Below are 21,439 nucleotides of genomic sequence, written 5' to 3' on the forward strand. Positions count from 1 at the left end.
TGGCGGTCAAATATAAATCAGTTTCTTGTCGAAAATTAGACAACCATAGTCGAATTATTCTCACTTAAATTCGTCATTTCATTTACATATATCATCGTTGCGTTCGTTTCAAATTAAAATAATTGAAGCAATGACAGACTATTTTCTCTTATAAGTCATATTTATTTCCGCTACGAGTTTCAAATTCACATAATATGGGAAGCCATCATTTCAATTTTTATTTTAAATCAACAATCCGTTCATGCTGTAATGGGTGATGACAGGGGCGTCAATTCCAATTGAAAATTGAGGGCGCGGTACATAAATGACTGAACACTGATAACACCGAAGGAGTTTGCGCGTAGCGAGCGCCTTGGTGCAAGACCTTTTTCGGATGGGTTAAAGGGTCCCGCCCGCGTATATTTTTTTCCCAAACTGAACTGACGCTAAAATTATTTCCTCGATTCTGATTGGCTCTCAGCGAGCACGTGATATACTTTAGTATTCAACATGGATCCCTCCATACACTGTCAGTATCAGTATCATCAACACGAACAAATTCAAGATATTCACATTAGCAACTTTCCAAAACTTTTGGTAGGTATAAATGAACGAAAGTATATTGTGTTCTTGACACAATGAAGCAACTATTTCCATCTACTGCAGGCATTATAGGCAGTCCTCGATCGTTTGTTTACTCGCTTGACTTCGCTCTACACAACACATGTAATGTAGCCTATCGTACTGTGTATAGTATAAAACACAATAAAACACAGAGCATTAGTAATGTATACATGTAGCCGATGTGCATATGTACGAGTTGTTTGTGTACATTCGGAGTTGCGATACTTTAAGTTTTATCATCATAAATTCAAAATACTTTTAGTAAATGAATCATGATAGGCCTAGTCGAACATGCAGTTGCCATGAAGAGGGCGAGAGAGTGTGTGCCAGCCAGTGAGTGTACACAAGAAAGACATTTGACGATATGTCTGTGTCTTTAACCTATACGTACGGACACCTATACGGATACGTATTGGCTCGCTGACAGCCAATCAGAATCGATGAAATAATTTCAGTGTCAGGTCAGTTTGGGAAAAAATATTCGCGGTCCGCCCTAGGTCCCTTGACAGCATGTTTTAACAAAAGTCAAGTTATTAGACATAAATTAAGAAAGACTTAACGATGTAACTTTATCATCGTTGATATCATGGCATATTAAACCACAACGTAAACATTTTCAAATTTTGCACAGAATAAACCATCTTGTTATACAGATGTCTACAACATGCACATATATGGTATTATAGATACAATAAAAGTCACCTTTACGTATCTGGGCACATTCACTTTATTGGAAACATAAAACCTATAAAAAAAAATACTCAGGGCCGTAGCCAAGGCAGAATATCACGGTGAAATTGATAAAACATTAGATGTTGTCTAAATGTTACATAGTGCTGATTTTGATGTGCGTTTATACCAGGGCCCTGGTTAGGTTATTTTTAGTGGGTGGTCAGTTTCCCAAAAGGGACCATCATGACGCTTTCTAAGCGGAGCGTCAGCATCGATTGGGGGCGTAGTTCAACTAGAAAAGTTTTGCGCAAAATGCTTTTCCCCAGAAAGCCGGAAATGGTACATTCCAAGCCTTGTAAAGTTGCATATGAACATTCTAAATTGTGAGATCTCATGTTGTAGAAATGTACCCTCCACAAAAAAGAAAGAATGTTAATGAGAAGAATTCTATGCGGGAGAAAATCTCTTCGTTAGGGAGAAATAGGTCTTTGCTTTACTTCATAAGCTCTAATTGTTAGGTTTCAGTTATCATTATTTGTTTTACATACCAGAGAGGGACCTACTAGAGTTTGGTTGGAGGGGCAAGTGAGCTGGATTGAACTGACTGAGCCTCAAAATGTTTAGTTAAATCAACGGATATCAACTGATAAAGGGGCTAACAATAAAACTGATCATCCTTTATGAAACTCATAGCCGTAATAAAAATATTTATAAGCCGCAGCTCCACATTAGACTGCTACAGTGTTCACGCATGCAGATTAAATTTTAGGATCTCTCAAAAATTATGTTAATTTAACCAAACCCGTGAAAACCAAAGCAAACGCTAAGTAATTGCATCCGAGATCGTTCATATAAGTTTGGAGCGGCTAAAATATACCTTTTGTTCGTTTTGAACACCATTTCTACAATACATGCCTAGAATCTTCTGAAATCAGAAGATATGATATGATCATTTCGCTAAAACTAACTGAAATAGCAAATATTGTCCAGGCGTTCACATAATCATTGGCTACTTATTCTAGGAAGTGGAACTCTTGGGTGGAGAGCTGCAACCCCCTGCAGGTTACGGCCCTTTACTTGGCGTAGGTAAACTTAACTACAAAATAAGCATTTTGAGATCATATGTACAAAACTAGTAAACTAAAACTTGAGGTATATTGATTAAAATGGTTAATTATAACAACAACATGACTAACAGCTTAGGACCCAGGGTTAGCACCATATGTGAGGGCGTCAAAACTCCTATGAAATATAAAATTATTTCAAAGAACACTTAAAACTATCATGAGTGGCATTGCTATCCAATATATTATTTATTATATATTATTTGTGCGTGATAATGAAGCATTCTATACAAATGTGAAAAATAAAATACTGAGAAATGTGATTAGCGAATGCTGTGGGCTTTCATTTTCTGCTGGCTCATTATATAGCGCTCAGAGTTATATGGGCGCTGTTCCTCATTTAATTTAGGCTACAAATGAAATCCGTTATTCTTACGTATACCCTGCCCCCTCCCATGATTGATGATCTGCAGCCAAGACAAAGGAAACAGAGTCAACCCTCTATTGCACCCAAGTATTTAAGACATGGTAGATTATATCCAATATAGTCAGGTGGCTTAACAACAATTTTTAGGCTTAACGTTACCGGCTGGACAAAAGTACCAAATTTGGCATGGTGTTTCTTTTCGACCTATCTATTGATTTAATCCGTGGAACCCACTTGATCGGCTCCGATTTTCCAAGATGGCGGCCAAAATCCAAGATGGCCGCCAGAAAAAAAGGAAATGTCATATATCTGGCTGTAAAAATCGGAGACGAACAAATGAGGGGTCAATTCAGGTGTTTCCAGGGTCACTGAAACAGATGATGGCCATGGTATGTTGCTCGAGTAACCCACTTCCAAGATGGCGGCCAAAATCCAAGATGGCCGCCAGAAAAAAGAAAATGTAATATATCTGGCTGTAAAAACCGGAGATGAACAAATGAGGGGTCAATTGAGGTGTTTCCGGGGTCACTGAAACAGTTGATGGCCATGGCATGTTGCTTGGGTAACCCACTTCCAAGATGGCGGCCAGAATCCAAGATGGCCACCTGGAAAAAAGAAAATTTCATATATATTCATTCCCCAGACCCCTGTGCCCTTTACTGATCGGGACCATCAAACCGTCCGTCCTCAAACGTGTAAATGAAACCAGGCTAGCACCCTGACTATATGTTATGGCTGGTATTCTAATTGTGTCACTTTGGCTTAGGAAGCCACTTAGGACTTAAGACTTACTGGGGAACTTTGAGGTGTGACCGACCGTGGATGGACACTGTTGCAAAGCCCGTTATTATATGGTTACAAGTTACGAGTGTCATGTAAGACTGATTACATTGAGTCAATCTATATAATAGGGTAACTTGAGGGAAAACCGACCAGATGTGAATACCGACTCATTGGGAGATTTGTACGATTGTGCAACCTTCATAAACACAATGTCAATTCTGCTAACAACACACGCTAAGTCTGGTCACTAGTCATCTGAAGTATTTGGGTCGTTCTTTTCGAACTTGTACTCCAGGGCTGCTGTTAGCGAGGATCTCCAGTTAGACTTGTTGTCTGGTATAGACAAGGCCCCCCTCCCCCACCCCCCTGCCCCCACCCCTGCCCCCACCCCCCCCTCAGCGTAAAAACGATAGCTTGGGTTCGAATCTCTCCCTTGGTGAGCTCTGGACAGCGGTAGCAGCGATGAAGAAGGGAAAGTCCCCCGGTACCGATGGCCTACCTGCTGAGTTCTATAGGACCTTCTGCAGTGGGAGGTTCTCGGTGGGGACTTGAGAGACGTGTTCGCTACCTCTTTCCAGTTGAATTACATGAGCCAAACACAGCGGGTTGGAAATATTGTTCTCCTCCCAAAGTCGGGAGACCCTTTGGACCCTAATAGGCGTCCAATAACGCTGTTAAATGTGGACTACAAAATCCTGGCCAAAGCATTAGGAAATTGCTTAGCGGATGTGATGCCAGATAATGTAGGTCCTCTCCGCACTTGTGCTGTGCGAGGCAAGTGTATTCAGCATAACCTCTGGTTGATGAGAGACTTGATTGAGTTTGTTAAAGTTTGTGATTTGCCATGTGCACTGGTCTCCTTGGACCAGGAGAAGGCCTTTGACATGGTAGATCACGACTTTCTGTTCAGAACCTTAGAGTCCTTCGGATTGAACTCAGTGTTTATTCGTTGGGTCTTGTTACTAAATAAGGACGTCACGAGCATAGTCACTGTTAACGGATTAATTCTGGTCCCTTCCCGAATCGGGAGTCCATCAGGGTTGTCCCCTCTCCCCGTTGTTGTATGTTCTCTTCAGCAAAACGCTTAGTACCTCGCTGGACAGATGCTTAAGTTTTCGACCCTTCAATGTACCGGGTGGGGCTAGAGTTACAAGCGTGCAATATGCCGATGACGTCACTTGTATTTTGTCGGACCTCGCCTCCTTCAAGCCTTCATCGAAGGTTTTGGCCACCTTCCAAGAGGCTATACTGGTGCCAGTCTTAGCAAGTCCAAGACCAAAGGGCTGCGTTTAGGAGGTTGGCACGGCCAATCCCTCCCGTTCGATGCTACTTGGTCAGATGTAATGATCAGGGTAAATGGCATCTGGCTAGGTTATGGTGCCCCGAGGCCACCACTTGGGCCTAGAAGGCTGACCAGGTGGGGCACAGCTCGACACTTTTAGTCGGAGGTGGCTCTCCCTCCCTGGAAAGGTTACAGTTGTTAATCGTTTTATTGTTCCTCTCCTTTGGTATCCTGGTACGGTGATCGCTGCACCGGATCATGCCTTGGTGCGATTGGAGAGGATCATTTTTTATTACATTTGGGGAAAGCGCAAACCAAACCTTGTCAAAAGGATCGTTCTGATCGCCTGTGTGCCCGTCGGGTTGCCAAACCGCCATTTCTCCAGATGTGTGGCGGTCTGTGTGTTGTAAGTCACTAGATAGCCGTCTCTGGGACTTGGCATGGAGGATTGTACATGGGGTCCTCATCACTAACCATTTTCACCTAGTCAGGTGGCGATTAGGTGATGGGATTTGTCAAAATGTGGGCTGTGCTAAATATTCGGGTCCGTTGACGTCAAGAAGGAAACAAAATGAATGACGCTATTGAGTTTACACAGTACTTGCTGATTTTTCGTTCCCCTATAGGTGAAAAGTTCAAGTTAATGTTTTCTTCAAAGTCAATGAATGCCTGCATCTATATATTCTTCAAAATTCTGTAACGTTTCATTCAAATCAGATTCGCCATTCTTAAGTGGCAGAGTTTTGAAATTGTAAATTATGCATTATCCTTTGCTTCCCCCCTTGACGTCAAAAAAACATTACGTAATAGTAAATCTGTCTAATTTTCACACTGCATTGACTAAAAGTCAGTCTGGTGGTTGGATTTTCAATACTAATCAGAAGGAATCGGAATCTTTAAAGTCAAGTCTATACTTCCACTGACATTTAACAGTGACAACAAGTGTATTTTCTGTTATATTGGCCGCTATCTTGGTAATAAGTGACCCAAGCAATGTGTCATGACCATCATCTGTTTCAGTGACCCCTGAAACACCTGAATTGACTCCTCATTTGTTCATTTCTGATTTCAACAGCCAGATATATGACATTTCCTTTTTTTCTGGCGGCCATCTTGGATTCTGGCCGCCATCTTGGAAATGGGTTGCTCAAGCAACATGCCATGACCATCATCTGTTTCAGTGACCCCGGAAACACCTGAATTGACCCCTCATTTGTTCATTTCTGATTTTTATAGCCAGATATATGACGATTCCTTTTTTTCTGGCGGCCATCTTGGATTTTGGCCGCCATCTTGAAAAATCGGAACCGATTAAGTGGGTTCCACGGATAAAATCGATAGATAGGTCGAAAAGAAACTCCATGCCAAATTTGGTACTTTTGTCCGGCTGGTAACGTTAAATTTGCTAAGCCACCTGACTAATAGAAAGGACACCACAACCGAAGCAGATTAGAATTTGCTCTATTGACGTCAATTCAAGATCATTTCGATTCATAGAGAATACATAGATTTGTCAATAACATGATTGGTTCCTAAATAGTTTAAAAAGATACCGTAGTATTCAGTACAAGGGAAATTCATTAGCGTTAATGTGATTTTTTTATAATTTTATCTTCATTTTGTTTGTATCACGTCCAAATCCGTGTCCACGCTTTGGGACTTCCTTGTTCTGTTATCTACAGACGCTGTTAAGTGCAGTTTTAATGGAAGTCTCCCATATGATGTAGGTATTTATCACGTGATGAAATTAACCAATCAATTTAGTGAATAATTAGTAGTACCGAAGATGGAAACAATGTTTTACTGTACATTGTAAGTTCCCCGAGGCAGTATCTGTAGCAACCCATTAGTAGGTAAAAGTCATTCTCAACTTGTAATTCAGACAACAGCAGGTCTCTGTAGAAGACGATACACCATCATCAAGATGTACTGTTATCAATTTTATTCGTTACTTCGAGTTTCATTTTTCCTTTGGACAGCCGGCTTCCTCGATTCAAGTAGAACGGTAAGTGTATACAATTTGATATATTCCTTGACGTTTCAATCATGTTTCATTGAAAATGTTAGATACTAATTTTCATCAATACAGCACATTTTATTTTATTCTACTGACAGACTGTTAATACTTTTTAGTTGCTAAATTTAGAGAACGTTTAAATAATAAATATTGAAGTATAGTATTCTCAAAAGGGTTTAACAATAATTCACACTGAATTAAAATATATGTAACTTTTTTTTAAATTAATGCTTGGTAAGAGAAGAAATTATCATAGGGTGTGAAAATATCTGACATCTTCATAACCATAAAAACTCATTAATCAGTATTCCCTTAGTACAAAGCATATCAATACACATTGACAGCTAATGAAATTAAATAAATTTAATTAAGTTTATTTAAATATTGCTAACAACAACTGGCGTGTCCTGTAACAGTTGGAATGTATATGAAATATCTAACAATTAAGTGCAGCGTTCAACTTGAATGAGCACAGAAAATCATTGTATTTGTAAAGATTTGGAACTTTTAAATCCAGAGGTTGTATTCCTTTACCAAATTTAGTTTCCATATTTAAATGCACAACTAATCTGAATAGAATTTATTTCCATTGTCTAAGTTAACAAAAAGCTATTTGGGTTTTTGATAGAATCACAAAATAGAGATAAAACAAAATAAAAAAAAACAAACAAACTTGATGTGAGCGTTTTCATAACTTTCACTTATTCTTAACTTTAAATGATTGAATGAAATTAAAAAGTCACAATTGAGTTGTTTCCTTCCAGTTTTAACGATTGCTAAGATTAGTACCGGGCTATTGAAGTTTCAATATGTTTTATTTTATATATTTTTGTAAAAAAAAAAAGCTAAGGTAGGGTTTAGGTACACATGAGCAAATGTGGAGAGTTTTTTCTTTATTATAGCTATCATATATTAAGAAACAGAACCGAACTATGTCCAGGATCCCTGTTTCATTATTTAATTAATCAAAAACAATATCTTAATAGTTTAATACACTTGTAACTCTTCTCAAAGAAAGATATCAGCGCATCAAATGAGATTTGTCCGAAAAGCTCAAATTAAAAGCAAATGATCTAGTTGAACGAAGAACCTTAAAACTTTCAAATCAGATATCAGATATATTCACATCGGATAGGATCTTATATCTTATCGAATAACCTTAAAACTTTGAAATCAGGGCCCATTCTATGTTTGATGCAAGATATATGATAAATTTACATCAGATATTACTTTTATTGCCTAAGAACATATGTTTCTAACATTGAGCATATCAATGTATACTATTAAAATTGGGGCAGCAAATAAAGATTCTTATAAACTGTTGTCATATGCAATCATATGTGATTCAAAACCCAACAATTATATTGAACTTTTCATTTTTTTTCTCAAAATAAGAACCTAAAAGATCGAGAAAAGTGACCATTGGTAGTGACACAAGATAATATTATATGCACTAAGGTGTTATTTGGAGCTGTTTTTGTCATATTGAATGAACAGTTAGATTTCATTATAGCAGATTGTATATAATAAGTTAACACTAGGATATGATCGTACTTCAAGAAGTATTCGTCGTTGGAGAACAAAGTGATCCTTTGTAAAACAAGTGCACTTTATTAAGCTCATTAATTTTTGTAATCAGAATAACGTTCAGTAGACGACACTGTACTTACTAAGGATATATTAATGTTTTAAACAAAAGTTTTGAAAGAACCATGTTTCTTTTCCAGAGTTAATTGCTCGGTAGAAAACAAAATATGTTTAATGTTACTCCACACGCTGTAGTTTCACTAGGGTAAAATCAATTGCAAATATTCATAAAGTCTTCAAAGTATTATTGAGTAAAGTTGAATCGATCTTTTCAGAAATAGTTATTTGTTAAACTTTTTATTGTTCTGCCCAGATATATGTCAATCTATCCACTTTTACCGGTTACACGCATCCAAAACATATATTTGTTGTCACTTTTATGTTAGTCAGTAGAGAGCTGTGACATCTGCTTCATAAACAACGTCATCAATTTAAAAGAATTATTCTTCCCCTTACATTAAAGATGTCGTCATTTCGCACAGAATCGGTCCACTTAACAATTTTTAGTGTCAAACCTTGAATTTATGGAAAAAAAATACCTGCAAATTTTATATCCAAATGAACCATTTACTTCTCAAGGATTGTTTCATTTAGTGGCCGTAAAATGTCCAGGTAAAATATTTTATAAATCATCTGTGCATCATAGCTATATTATAGTACATCCTAGTGATTAACGAAAATCACATTAAAATTGAGTAACCAGAACGTTAACATAAAATTAGGACAACGTATGGAAAATACATCACCAAAAATTGCTATACATATTTTGCTTGATTTTCAAAAGAAAAAATCTTCACTTTTGAAGTGAAACGTTTCGTAGATTGTGTTTACATACCAAATATTTTCCTAATAACATCATTGTATCTATATTTAATAATTATTACTGGGGTCAGTCTGCGATTCTCCTTTTAATAACACAATAAGTTTTTCTTCTAGCGTCGAGTAAGTTGCTGAATAAATTTACAGTTTATAGTAAATTTTAATATAATGAGTCTAAATGTGCAACTTCACCTAGACAAGTGTGAAATGATAACTTTTTCTTATAACTTAACGTTTGTATTTAGTGCTGATCATTCTAACTGACTTTTTAAACACTAATTAAAAGATAGGCTGTCCTTCAGAAGATATTACATAAATTCATTAAAATGTGTTACCAGACAACAAAGTAATAAATACAGATTCTGAAGAGTTTTCAATTATAGTGTGAACGACTAACGTGTTTAAAGATATAGTGTACAGTCGTAGTTCGAACCGAAATCCACCCATTTTCCAAAACGATATTTAACGGTAAACAATATACAATATTTATATCAGTTACATTCTGGTGAGTTAAAGCAAACTATCTCAGTTAATGTTAAATTATTAGAATAATCACTTTTTCACTAAATTTGTTGATGGTGCTAACTGGCTCCAAAAGATATATGATTAATTTTAGGATTAAGTAGAAGCTAAAAGTAGAATTGACATATGGAACTGTAAATTGCCAAGATCCTTCGTTTCATATGTCCAGATCATAATTTAGGCAAAATATCTCGCTACTGAATATGTTGTTCGGTATATGGTTCAAACGAAATGTTTAATCACGTTTAGAACTTATATTGTTCTTTCTCGATGAGCTATAAATATCTTGGCAGATATTTTGTATCCGGCAATGTCAATGCCTGTCTCTCCGAATTGATGTTGTCAAATTCTAAATTTCTAAATATAAACTGAAAGATACGGTAAGTCACCGATTAGAAAGGATTTAATTATAATATTCAGCTGCTTACACAATATACCTAGTGTAATTACCAGCAAATCGTTGTACATTATTATTATTTTGTTTTTGAGGAAGCGGGGAGGTAGATTAAGCCATAGATATCATTTTGATATCCATTTATCTAAATCAAACCAAAAAGTGTACCAATTTTATTGACCGTCTAGTTTACTGAATGATTTATATATAAAACAAGTACACACGTACAGCCAAGAACTTTAACTATTATAGGGTCTTTTGGATATTGATAATATTTGTTTCACCAACACGGCCGAACTAATATTTTGACAGGCTGCTTCATGAAACCGAGTGTGTTATAGCAAACAGTTCGCATGAAACTACAATGAAAAATTGCAGTGTCAGCTTCTTCAACTTTGCTAAACAGGAAGGGTCACGTTTTGGCATGTGTGCTTATTTAGATCCGTTAAATTATTATTACAGTGTTAAGGATATTTGTTTTTACTGGGAAGTTGAATCGTCGGATGCAAAGTGGATACACGGTTTGACATATGTTTGGTGTAGTCTTGTTAATCAAATTTAGACAATGATACCGAAAATAACACACAACACACCATTGTAATATATATATATATATAGAAATGAGCATATAACAGTATTCGCCTCATATATATAGTTGGCTTAATTTGAGTAAATATTGAGTATTGAAGGAAGTTGTAATCTGAGCTATATTTAATTTAAAATTATAAATTAACAATCATTTCACTTCATTCTATCCCTATTCAAAGTAAACTCAATTTGACAAACCGGGGCGATAACATGCCATTTGTCCGAGTTCCTATCTGTTTTATGTTGAAGAATCATTCATTTCAATTTGATAAAACTGATCTATTTTCATTATTACAAGGGTTTCTTTGCTCTTAAAGTTACATGGCGTCCAATTCCTGTGGGGTGATGCCGTTAGAAATTTCGCTTGTTTGGATTATAGTATTGTCTTTTTGTTCGGTAGACTGCGGAAGCTGGGACAAGTGATGCCGCTAACAGTGAAGATGGGCCAAGTGAGTGATTTATGCCTAAACTCCTTACCACTGAAGCTTATTATAATAACATGTACATTTTGTTTCATTCATTAATTTCCCATGCTTATTGTAGAATTAGTGAGGAAACCATGAGTAATATTTCCACAACAAGCAAAACTTGTGTATAACCTTTTCGAATGAAACAAAGGATTACACTGACACCAATTTTTTGGCATAATGTTAAAGCATTAAATCATAGCTAGGAAAACGAGATGTTTGTATTAGGAGTTATTTCTTACTAAGATTCTTTAACCATATGTGATTGGTACATGTTTTTGAGGAATGCCAAATAGTGACAAAATAGAGCCTTTGAACGTCAGAGTTTTACAAACTTTTTTTTTCTCTCACTCCATTGTTTATTAAAAAAAAAAACCTTCATAAACTACTTATTTGGAATTATTTCAGCCATACAGGGCTCATGTTTCTCATGCCAGTAGTGTAAGTAGTAACGTTTTTTTTTTATCAAAGTCATCATATTTGTGTTTTAATTGCTTCTTGGAAGTAAGTCAACTAATATTGAAGACATTGATTTCATTAGCTCGATATGTAGTATTATTATTATTTTTTATTGCATCATGTGCATCGTGCATCATTACTGTAACATTTATTTATTCCCTCATCAACAAGGCTCTTCAACATTTTTCTTCTATCAACAATCGAGTTACCCGAGAGATTGCAAGGAAGTCCAGGAGCAATGTTCATCTCATAACTCTACCGGTGTCTTCATGATCAAACCAGATGGCTATTTAGAACCTTTTGAGGTTTACTGTGGTGGAACAGATACATCTGGTGGATGGACGGTAGGTGTATCTTTGATTAGCACTGCTTCCATTCCATGTAACACTCAATATGTCTGGAGAAACAGTGACCCCATACTTTATAAATATGTATCTATTGGTGCGGGTGTGTATAGTCAATTAATGACTCAGCTACTCTGTAACCATAAGCAGAGATTATAACCTTACAGAATAAACCTATTTTGTTTTGTTTCATACTACTTCTTTAGCCTATTTCTATGTAAAGCTATTTAATTTTGTTTCATAATTATCTTTTTGCATATTCATTGGTCCTTCATTTTTTTTAGGAACAAAAATAGTCAAGAAATGTTCAATGTTACAGATTCCCGTTTGGTCAAACTTATCTACAGTTACTGGTAAACCTTTATAATATCAAAAGCTTACTTTCAATGCGATTGTAAACAGTATCCAATCAATCCGTCTAATTATTCATCAGGTTATTCAACGACGTATTGACGGGTCCATCGACTTTGGTCGTGACTGGGATAGCTACAAGACTGGCTTAGGTTTTTTGTCTTGGGAATTTTGGCTCGGTAACGAGAAGCTATCTATCTTGACCAATCAGAAGAAGTATCAACTGGTAATTGACATGACAACATCAAATGGTTCCCTAATTCGTGTTTCATACGATCATTTTCGAATCAGTGACGCTTTCAGCTACTTCAAGTTAGTAAACCTCGGACAGTATTCTGGAGAGACCGGTGAGTTACTGTGAACGCTTGAAAATAACTTAATATGTAAAGAGTTAGACATAATGTTTAAAAATAACCAGTGTATTCCAATTAAGAATGTAAGTAGATTAGTGTATGTACCTGAGACCGCTTTTGCAAGCTCTTGGAAAAATATTTTCCGTAATTTAATGTTCAAGCTTGCACGACCATTGCTCATCAATACCTCCATAAATCTTATTTCCGTGTTTTCAATCACTTCCCTGTATTCACACAGATGTTGTCACATTGTGTCCAACACACATGGCGTATAAAAACTGCAGTACCGCTTGTCAACGAACTTGTGAAGCTCCAGGGACATGTCAGGATGACGTCTGTACGGAAGTTGAAGCCTGTGTTTGTCGCAATGGATACTTTTTGTTGGGATCACACTGTGTACCTCGTGAACAATGTGGATGTTGCGAATCAGAAGGGCAAACAATCATACCAGTAAGTCGTCCGAGGGTATTATCCCGAACCCCAAAGGTTTTTATACATTTGCAGAGTCATATCAGCATACTTCAATAATTCCAGCGAGTTTTACTCATTGGGTGACATCCATATATCAGTGGCGTGGCGTTTTATATATATAACAATTGAGTTGTTGTCTATTTTGTCCCGAATTCAATTTTGTGTTTACTTTGTTTACTTTTCAGAATGTTATTTTATGTTAACTCTTTTGGTTCAGTTTATATTTTTGAGTTTTCAGTTTTTATTCAAACTATCCAATATTAGGATCTATCTGTCTATTGATCAGTGAGAAAAAATGCAACATCCTACACACTAAGGTGATTTTAATTATGTCACGGTGTGTTCCAATCAAAGCGTACACATAAATGCATGATAGGGAGGGGAAGTGGTAAATACTAGGTATTGCATAGTTTGTGCTTAATGACAGGCATTGATAACTCTTTGTGTACATATTTTGGTCTTCAGGAAGGCGAATCCTAGATGTACCAGAAAGGGTGTTTGTACCAACGGACAAATCAGCTGGAATGAAACTTACGCTTGTAGTCCTAATGCGGTTTTCAATCAAAAGATAACTGAAGAAGCAAATCTCAGATTTGCTGTAGTAAGTTTCATAATTGTGATATTAGAAAATCTCCTAGCATTCTGATAAAATAAATAATAAATAATAAAATGTTTACATTTCTTTGAGATATATGAGGAGTTTCGATTAATGTTTGCCGAATCCAGGCATAACTTCATCACACAGTGGGGTGGATATAGAGAACGCATCATAGAAGTGAGAAAGAAAACCTCACCAGCTATCGCAAATATAATTTGATGCTTTTGAGGAAACTGATAGTAGTAAGTTAAATTAGTATAGCTATCATATTTCAAAGTTTTCTTTGTATGCCTTTTTTCTAGCTAACCAATCAATAATGTTTTGGGTATTACCCCTGGGTAAGAGGCTGGAAAGTTCTAAATTTTATTCTTTTTCTCAATTTGGGCAAATTGTGGTCGCTTGATAGATAAAGGTTTAAAATTAAGACCGAAAACTTAATTGTTCTTATTTTTTCTTATTACCATATAGGCAATAATAAACATCATAGTTAAATTTTCTGTGAATATTCTTTGAAATCAAGCACTTAAAGTACTATAAACATTTTTTCCTGTTTACGATTAGAAATATGACACAATTTAATTTGAACAGATTGTCATCCAAAATTCAATGAACCATAAATTTAAAAAATCAATATATCAATTACTTTATAGTTTGTGAAAATACAAAATTGTATATTTATTTGGATGTATAACTTATCTGGATTATATTCAAAAAGGTTATTTATGGAATGTGCCATTTGTTCACATATACTTGTTTTATGATTTATTGCATTTAATTAGCCACATACTATGCCTTGGAGGTTATGTTTAAAACTTCAAACTCAATTTTCTTTTCAGAGGATATGTGTGCTTTATATACATTTATATATATACTGCACAGGTCAGTGACTATGTTAAAGCAGAAGCAGCAGTCCACTAGCAGAGCAGGGGCACTGTTGTACTTCCTTCAGAACAAACCTGTGAGTATTTTATGACAATATACTGTTTATTCCCTTGCTCAATGCTATATAAACACCCCTGCGTTTAGTGGAAAAGTTTTGGTTTTACAAAATTTGCTTGGCTAAACAAAAATTGTCTTGTTATGTTGAAAAAAGTTTGTCTGGTGTATATTAAGGTTAGCATCATATCCACTCTGTCTTATGGCTCTCTTCCATTGGCGCTACTGAATGGTATAGGCACTGGCTCTATAGTCATCATGGCTCGATGGAAGTAACATGTATAGAGTAGGAAAAAACACTTATTATGGCAATGTAAAGCAGGAATAATTTATTCAGTACTGTCTGATTGGCAGCGATACTGACAAGAATGTGGAGCAAGGCGGAAAACCTGCAAAAAGGGAATTTAATAGGGTGTTTGGGGGAGAATGCCCATTGTGGTCACAATTGTAGTAAAGTGACATAATATTTTTAAATGTAAAGCCAACAAATATTATATATGCCATTTTTAGTTAGGAATAACAAAGATAGAGATGGAAAAACGGTTGACTTATGAACCCTTCAGGTGTCTGAGATGTACAATTATTGATACTGAAGGTACACTCTGCCAGTCTGTCCAGGAATTGTAATAACCAAATTTTGTAAAGTTGTCTGTCAAAGGTTTGTGAATTTTTAGTGACATTCTAGGGAGATCATGTAAGAAGTTTAGTTTATGTAAAATTTTATTCTCGTATGAATAAACTGGAAGTCTCATGGAATATTTAGATTGGCAGTTTGCTTAATGTTCAGATGTTAATTTAATAGTATGGAGTAAAATAAGCATATTTTTTTGTCATTTCTTTCTAGCTTGACACCAGCATTGATGCTACCGCTGCCGGAATTGATGAAAAATATGTACAACTGTACATACTTTTACTCGGACCTGCCCAAAATCCGTCACAGTTCTTTATTGTGGCGGATAGAATTCCAATTCCTGCAGGAACAAGTAACAAGTGGATAGATTATTTAAAGCACATTACACATTTAATGTGCATTATGCTTTGGCACTTCATCAATTCTGTGAATTCTTAGCTGCCTTTTTATATGGAGTGATTCCTGCTACGTCAGTAAAGGCACCATTGCGTAGCTTGGCATCTAACATTAAATTAATTTCTCCTAAGTAGCTTTTTAGAGTGGTGTTGCAAGTGTTTATTTGTATGCTGTATTTTCATTTTGATGTTGTGTCATGTAAACAATTGTTTTGTTTATTTAAACACCAGTACTATTGGTGTTATAGCTTAATTTGGTACAATTCTGAATTGTAATCCATCCATTGTCGGGTCGGTCAGTTTCCAAAAATGGTTCAATTATGAGAAACGAGTGTCAGAATGGTGTGGGTTGGTAAGAGATGGGGTTGGGAATAAGCAGCAGAAATGAAAACCCTGAAGGGTCGGTGGAGAGGTTGGGAGTATAAAAAATGTTGGGGTGGCAAGAGGCTGGAGCTTGGAAGAAGGGCTTGGCCAAATGGCCTTTTCCAGTATTTGCCCATTGTCGGTCACTTTCCAAGTGGCGTTTGCCAGTATTCATCTATTGTCGGTCACTTTCCAAGTGGCCTATGCCATTATTTTTTCTTTAAGTACAATTTAGTTTTATATTTTAATATTCTTTATACCAATATCTGTATGATAAACGAACTTGCCCTGTCATAATTGGTTCTGGTTATTATTATATTTGCAGCAACTGCTGCACATGGGTTTCACTTAAAGGTATGAATCTAAATTTAAACTGAATTAAAACTAAATTAAAACTAAATAAAACTATAAAAATAAATGTTTCAAGACTTAAATTTTTAGGACACAAAATAAATTAGTTATGGTCAAATTAGAAATTTCTGGTAAACTTGACCACATTTATAGAGTTTGCATGTCAAATCGTCGGCACCGGAATTGCAACTTTAATTTTTGGAATATTTCATTACTAAAACTTTACATTTAATTTATTTTTGTAGTTTAGGTAAATAACCATTATTTAGACCTAAGATATCATAAATAAAACCCAAGCAAACAAATTTAGCTTTTGTAGTATTTTTTGTTTATATTTCTTAATGTATCCAAGAAAATAAATAAAGACAGTTTTAATACAGTTTTTAAACTTTTAACAGGGTTTTTGTTTTCTTATTTCCATAGTTAATGGAATGTTCCCATGAATTATTGTTTTATTGTATATGGTAAAGCAAAATCTAAGTTAAAAATATGTAACTATCAACCTGCTTTTTTAACCAGTTTGTGTCTAAAATTATACTCCATTTAGGAATTTTTACAATTTTACGGGGAAATTTCCTTTAACCTGCCGGGAGGGCGACTGTAATCGTCCCAATTTAGTGCCTTTGGGCAGTGTTTTGACTGGCATAATGGACTATTAATCCCTGAATTAAAAGTATAAAATGACGATATTCTGTCTAGCCACTTTTTTTAAAGTCTAATTGAATAAAATAATTTAAACCTTAAAGGCTGGATTCTAATCTAATTTGGCTTAATTTCAGTCTAAGAAAAGGTAAATTCCAGTCCTGTTACACTGAAATCATTAAGTCTAGCTAGACTAAAAATCAAACTGAATTTCAGTCTGAAGGAACTGGTCCCTCAGTTCATCCGCTCTTAGACTGAAATTTCAGTCTATAAATTTAAGAGAGTATATTGTATAAGACAACGACTTCGGGTCAGATACAACATAAAACTCAATCGGGCAAAAACATAAGATTTTATGTTTACAATGTGTTAAAAATTTGACGGTTGGTGTTGAAAGTCATGAGGTCTTCTGTTGCATATATGAAGTTAAAAAACACTTGGTTGAGTTATCAGATTAGGAAGGACATGACTAACATTTCTTCTGTCCCACCTCCTTCTCCCTTTGTTCCACCCCCCCCCCCCATCACTCCTCTTCTCACAGCTCTCTTCCACCCCCTTTTTACTCCACACCCTTCTGTCTTTGTCCTTCTCCAGTTGATTCTCTACCGCGTTCCTTTAATCCTCTCTTTGTCCCTCCACTGTTTATCTCCTACCTCTCCTCTTCCCCTGTTGCCTTCTTCTCTCCATCCCTTGTCTACTAATCCCCTTACATGTATCTCATTGTGTTCACCGTGCTCATTAACCTGTATTCTGTGCGTGTTTTTGTCCATTCTGTTACTGTTACTTGTCATTTAGCCTCTGAAGAAGATCCTGCTAGGATCGAAACGTTAGGCCAACTTACTTTTACACATTCTATTACAAAGGCTCTCTAGTGGATAAGCAGTTTGCTAAAAAAAAATATGTATATTTTGAGTTATTAGATTGTTAAAACAATGCATTAACGTCAAATGTAGCTTAAGATTTATGAAATGTTAAAAGTGAATATCGTAAAAACCCGAATAGCTATTGAAACATATTCAACATTAATTGTTGTTTTTTTTCTTTACTATAAAATATCACAACGAAAAAGCTACCTTAGGTCATCTTTCAAGACACATGCATTGTTATTGTGTTATATATACGTTTCTATTTTTTCTGTTCTACCTTACAATTACATTATGTACCTGAATGTGATGTAATGACTTAACTATTGTTGCATGCCGACCGAGTTATATTTTACCTAGGCTGTTAACATATAAATTTAAACCACACCGCACCAACGTTTTGTTCTCTCCACCATTTCAGTTAATTATTGAAGAAAATCAACACCAACGAAGGGTTAAGAGTAAAAATAAAAAAAAATGGTATTGACTAGATGTTTCCATTCATCAATTATATTTACTGGGGAAAATCATGACATGAAATAAAGAAAAAAAAGGTCTTAATAATCCACTTTACAGTTTGGCTACATGAGTACGTTTAATTGGAAGAGCCCCCTCTAATTGCTTCAAATATATGTTTATCAATATATCATATAAATTCGCCGATATTAACGCAATCATTTATTCAATAATACTTCGTTGTAGGAATGTTATTAACTTTCTCTCGTATTCTTTATCATTTTCTCCCACTTCGTCTATGTATTTTGTTTTGGTTTACAGAGTAGCTTATGCAGTTCCTAGCATTTATTGTTATAGAAAACTAGGATATGAAAATGAATATTCATGTGAAATTGTCTATTGTCAATCAAATATAAGTTAAAAAGATCTTATTATTTGGAAGTGTCGTTTACTCCACCTTCGTACATATATTGATAATGCGGTACAGTGATCAGTAGGATTTACTATTTAATATCAAAATAAAAACCATCCCCTCTTTATTTATACATCCGTGTGCGTTTATTGGATAGACGTTTGATGGAAAGATCCCTTAAGGTAGCATACGCCCATTAAAAGCCCCATTGACTTACACACTAAATCACAAAAGTAATGTGGTCTCTAAGTCTAGGTAGAAGTTTTCACTAGCTAAACGCTACCCATCACCGGATAGCTGACAAATTGGCCTTTCATGGCACCATCAATTGTCCGTATTATGACCATGTAGATTTTTTGCTATCCGAGAAGGACGTTTTCGTCACTTGTAAACAAACATCTTCACTCAGTGGTAAACAAATTTCCTACGCTGCTCCTGGGAGGCCTAAAGGGGTCTAATTTTCTCACCACATGTACTTCCATTCATGCTCTTCAACATGCAATCCACAAAAAAACTAGATCATGATTGATGATAACAGGTCACAAAAGATGTTCTCCTGCTGCTTTTTGGCACTTTTCCTGAAGGAGAACAATCGAGCGGATGGATATAGACTCTAATAGGAGTATGCCACCTTAGATGTGTCTTGCACCATGACAGTTAAGACTTTCTGGAAACGAGGTAACGGTACATTGCTTTTTACCACATTGGCGGCGCATTCACATACATTGGTAATTAATTTGGTGTCTTCGTGTAGTAGGAAAACCTTTCGCCTTTTGGGGGAAAAATTTTGATAAAACAAACCATTTCACGGGCATGGTTCTAAAGCGACGGGTTGCTGGTGCTACGGTGGCGCTTCAGTTCACAAAGGAAAGTTATAGAACTATGCGTCTAAGTTTTATCATATTTTGTTTTGCTTCGATCACTTGGGTACGTAAGCATACTGGGTCTCATGTGGAAAGTGTTTGTACGAAGACGAAAATCCGTGGGCGTATAAGGCTTTAGATTGATGAATATCTATATCCGTATGGTTCCTTGGTAGCATCTGCAAACGCTTCCTGCATACGTTTGACTTGCTCTGGATGCATCTTTTTTTGCCAAATGTGAGACTTGGATTTTGTCTCTAGGGCTTTTAAATAACACGATGTAATGTGTGATATTACTCGTTTCCTTTGCCAGTTAAATAAAAATTGTGATATAGCTCATGGAAATATTTCATATGATCATCTTTCTATTAGCATCATATTTTCATGATGAGTTTCCTTTGGAAAACCAATCATTTGTGCGTTGATCGTTCCCATGTGACGTCATGATATCGTCTAAAATCATCAACTTTTTGTAAGATGGGTCAAGGTTTGTCTCCAATTCCGACAGGAGACCTTCAACAAAAGGATTTTAGAGAGGGCCACAGACAGCTCCATAACAGATGGCTGGTATTCCCCATAGCAATGCACAACCCTCTCAGGCGTATATTGGTAACTTCGGATATATTGAGAGAAATGAATCCGTTTTAAAATATCACCTTAATTATAAAGAACAAATGTATCGACTATGAAAAGGACAATATACGCAATTGTCTCATGGGAGCTACCGTCATTTTAGCTTACGAATAATTGAATCCTGATTACCACGCACTCTTCTTATTAAAATGATTCTGGCAATATGAAATGCCAGAAATAAGACGTCCAAAGGAGTAAAACAAAACAATTTGCTCAACTCTAACGAGAATTGCCACCCAGTTACTTCCCGGTTCTCCTTTTATTTAATTGTTTTGTATTAATGACGGTTCTAGAAAAGAGGGTAAATTGTCTATTAATATGTTACGAGTTTAACCACTACTATCACAACGTCATATTCAGCGTGTACAAACACGCTCACACTTCTGCTCAGGGCGTACTCAAATTGCATTTCAAGACGCACATTATCCTTTTACCGAAATTAAAAAGGCCTCCGCTAGCTAGGTCAGGTGTCATTTCAAAGGCATAAAACGTGTAACCTTTGGCGTAGTCACTACGACTGATCTGATTGTCTTTGTCACTGATTATACTATTTAATCCCGAAAGCAGGCCATTACGTAGCGATCAACCGTATAATTAGGGCGTAACGGTTTCCATGGTAGCTGTTCACCGTCTACGTATAACGTTAAAATAAGAATGTTGGGCCCATGAAGTTAAATGGTGCGACGGCGTTGCATCCACAGTCCCTCTCTCTCTCTCTTTCAGCCGATTTGAAGTAGAATTACTACGGAATCTTTAAACATGTATGTACATCACCAACAATATTTGATTGATAACAATTCTGTCCATACGAACCAGCAATTATATGACGGTAAGGATAATACGTCAGTTTTATGTATCTCTTTCTTCATTTATAATAGTTGTTCTAGGTTATTGGATATTGCTTGAAAATATTAAGGGAAAAGCAACCATAGATTATTTAAAATAATATTTTTTTTCGTTGTAGTAATTGGCATCCATAAATGAACACAACGCTATGGTATTTCAGAGAGATCCGAGTCATATTTCACTGGTATAGGTGCTGGAAAGAGCGGGTGGGTTGCTGTCGGTGACAAATATAGACAGAAGAGCCTTT

The 21,439-nt window shown here is 35.9% G+C and overlaps 1 protein-coding gene and 1 long non-coding RNA gene across 2 annotated transcripts in view; both read left to right on the forward strand.

Moving 5' to 3' along the window:
• Positions 1-6,680: 6,680 nt before the first annotated feature.
• LOC139974004 (uncharacterized) overlaps positions 6,681-21,439 on the forward strand; it is a 222,187-nt gene continuing 207,428 nt past the window's right edge. Inside the window, exons 1-2 of the mRNA XM_071980916.1 lie at positions 6,681-6,836; positions 11,159-11,207. Of these exons, the coding sequence (XP_071837017.1) occupies positions 6,756-6,836; positions 11,159-11,207 (130 nt within the window). The 5' untranslated portion in view covers positions 6,681-6,755. The remainder of the gene's footprint in view (positions 6,837-11,158; positions 11,208-21,439) is intronic.
• Positions 13,903-16,968, forward strand: LOC139973719 (uncharacterized). Its single transcript, XR_011795302.1, has 3 exons — positions 13,903-14,043; positions 14,638-14,759; positions 15,582-16,968. It is a non-coding gene; the product is annotated as an uncharacterized lncRNA (long non-coding RNA).

The sequence above is a fragment of the Apostichopus japonicus genome, chromosome 9 (assembly GCF_037975245.1).
Source record: "Apostichopus japonicus isolate 1M-3 chromosome 9, ASM3797524v1, whole genome shotgun sequence".
NCBI lineage: Eukaryota > Metazoa > Echinodermata > Holothuroidea > Aspidochirotida > Stichopodidae > Apostichopus > Apostichopus japonicus.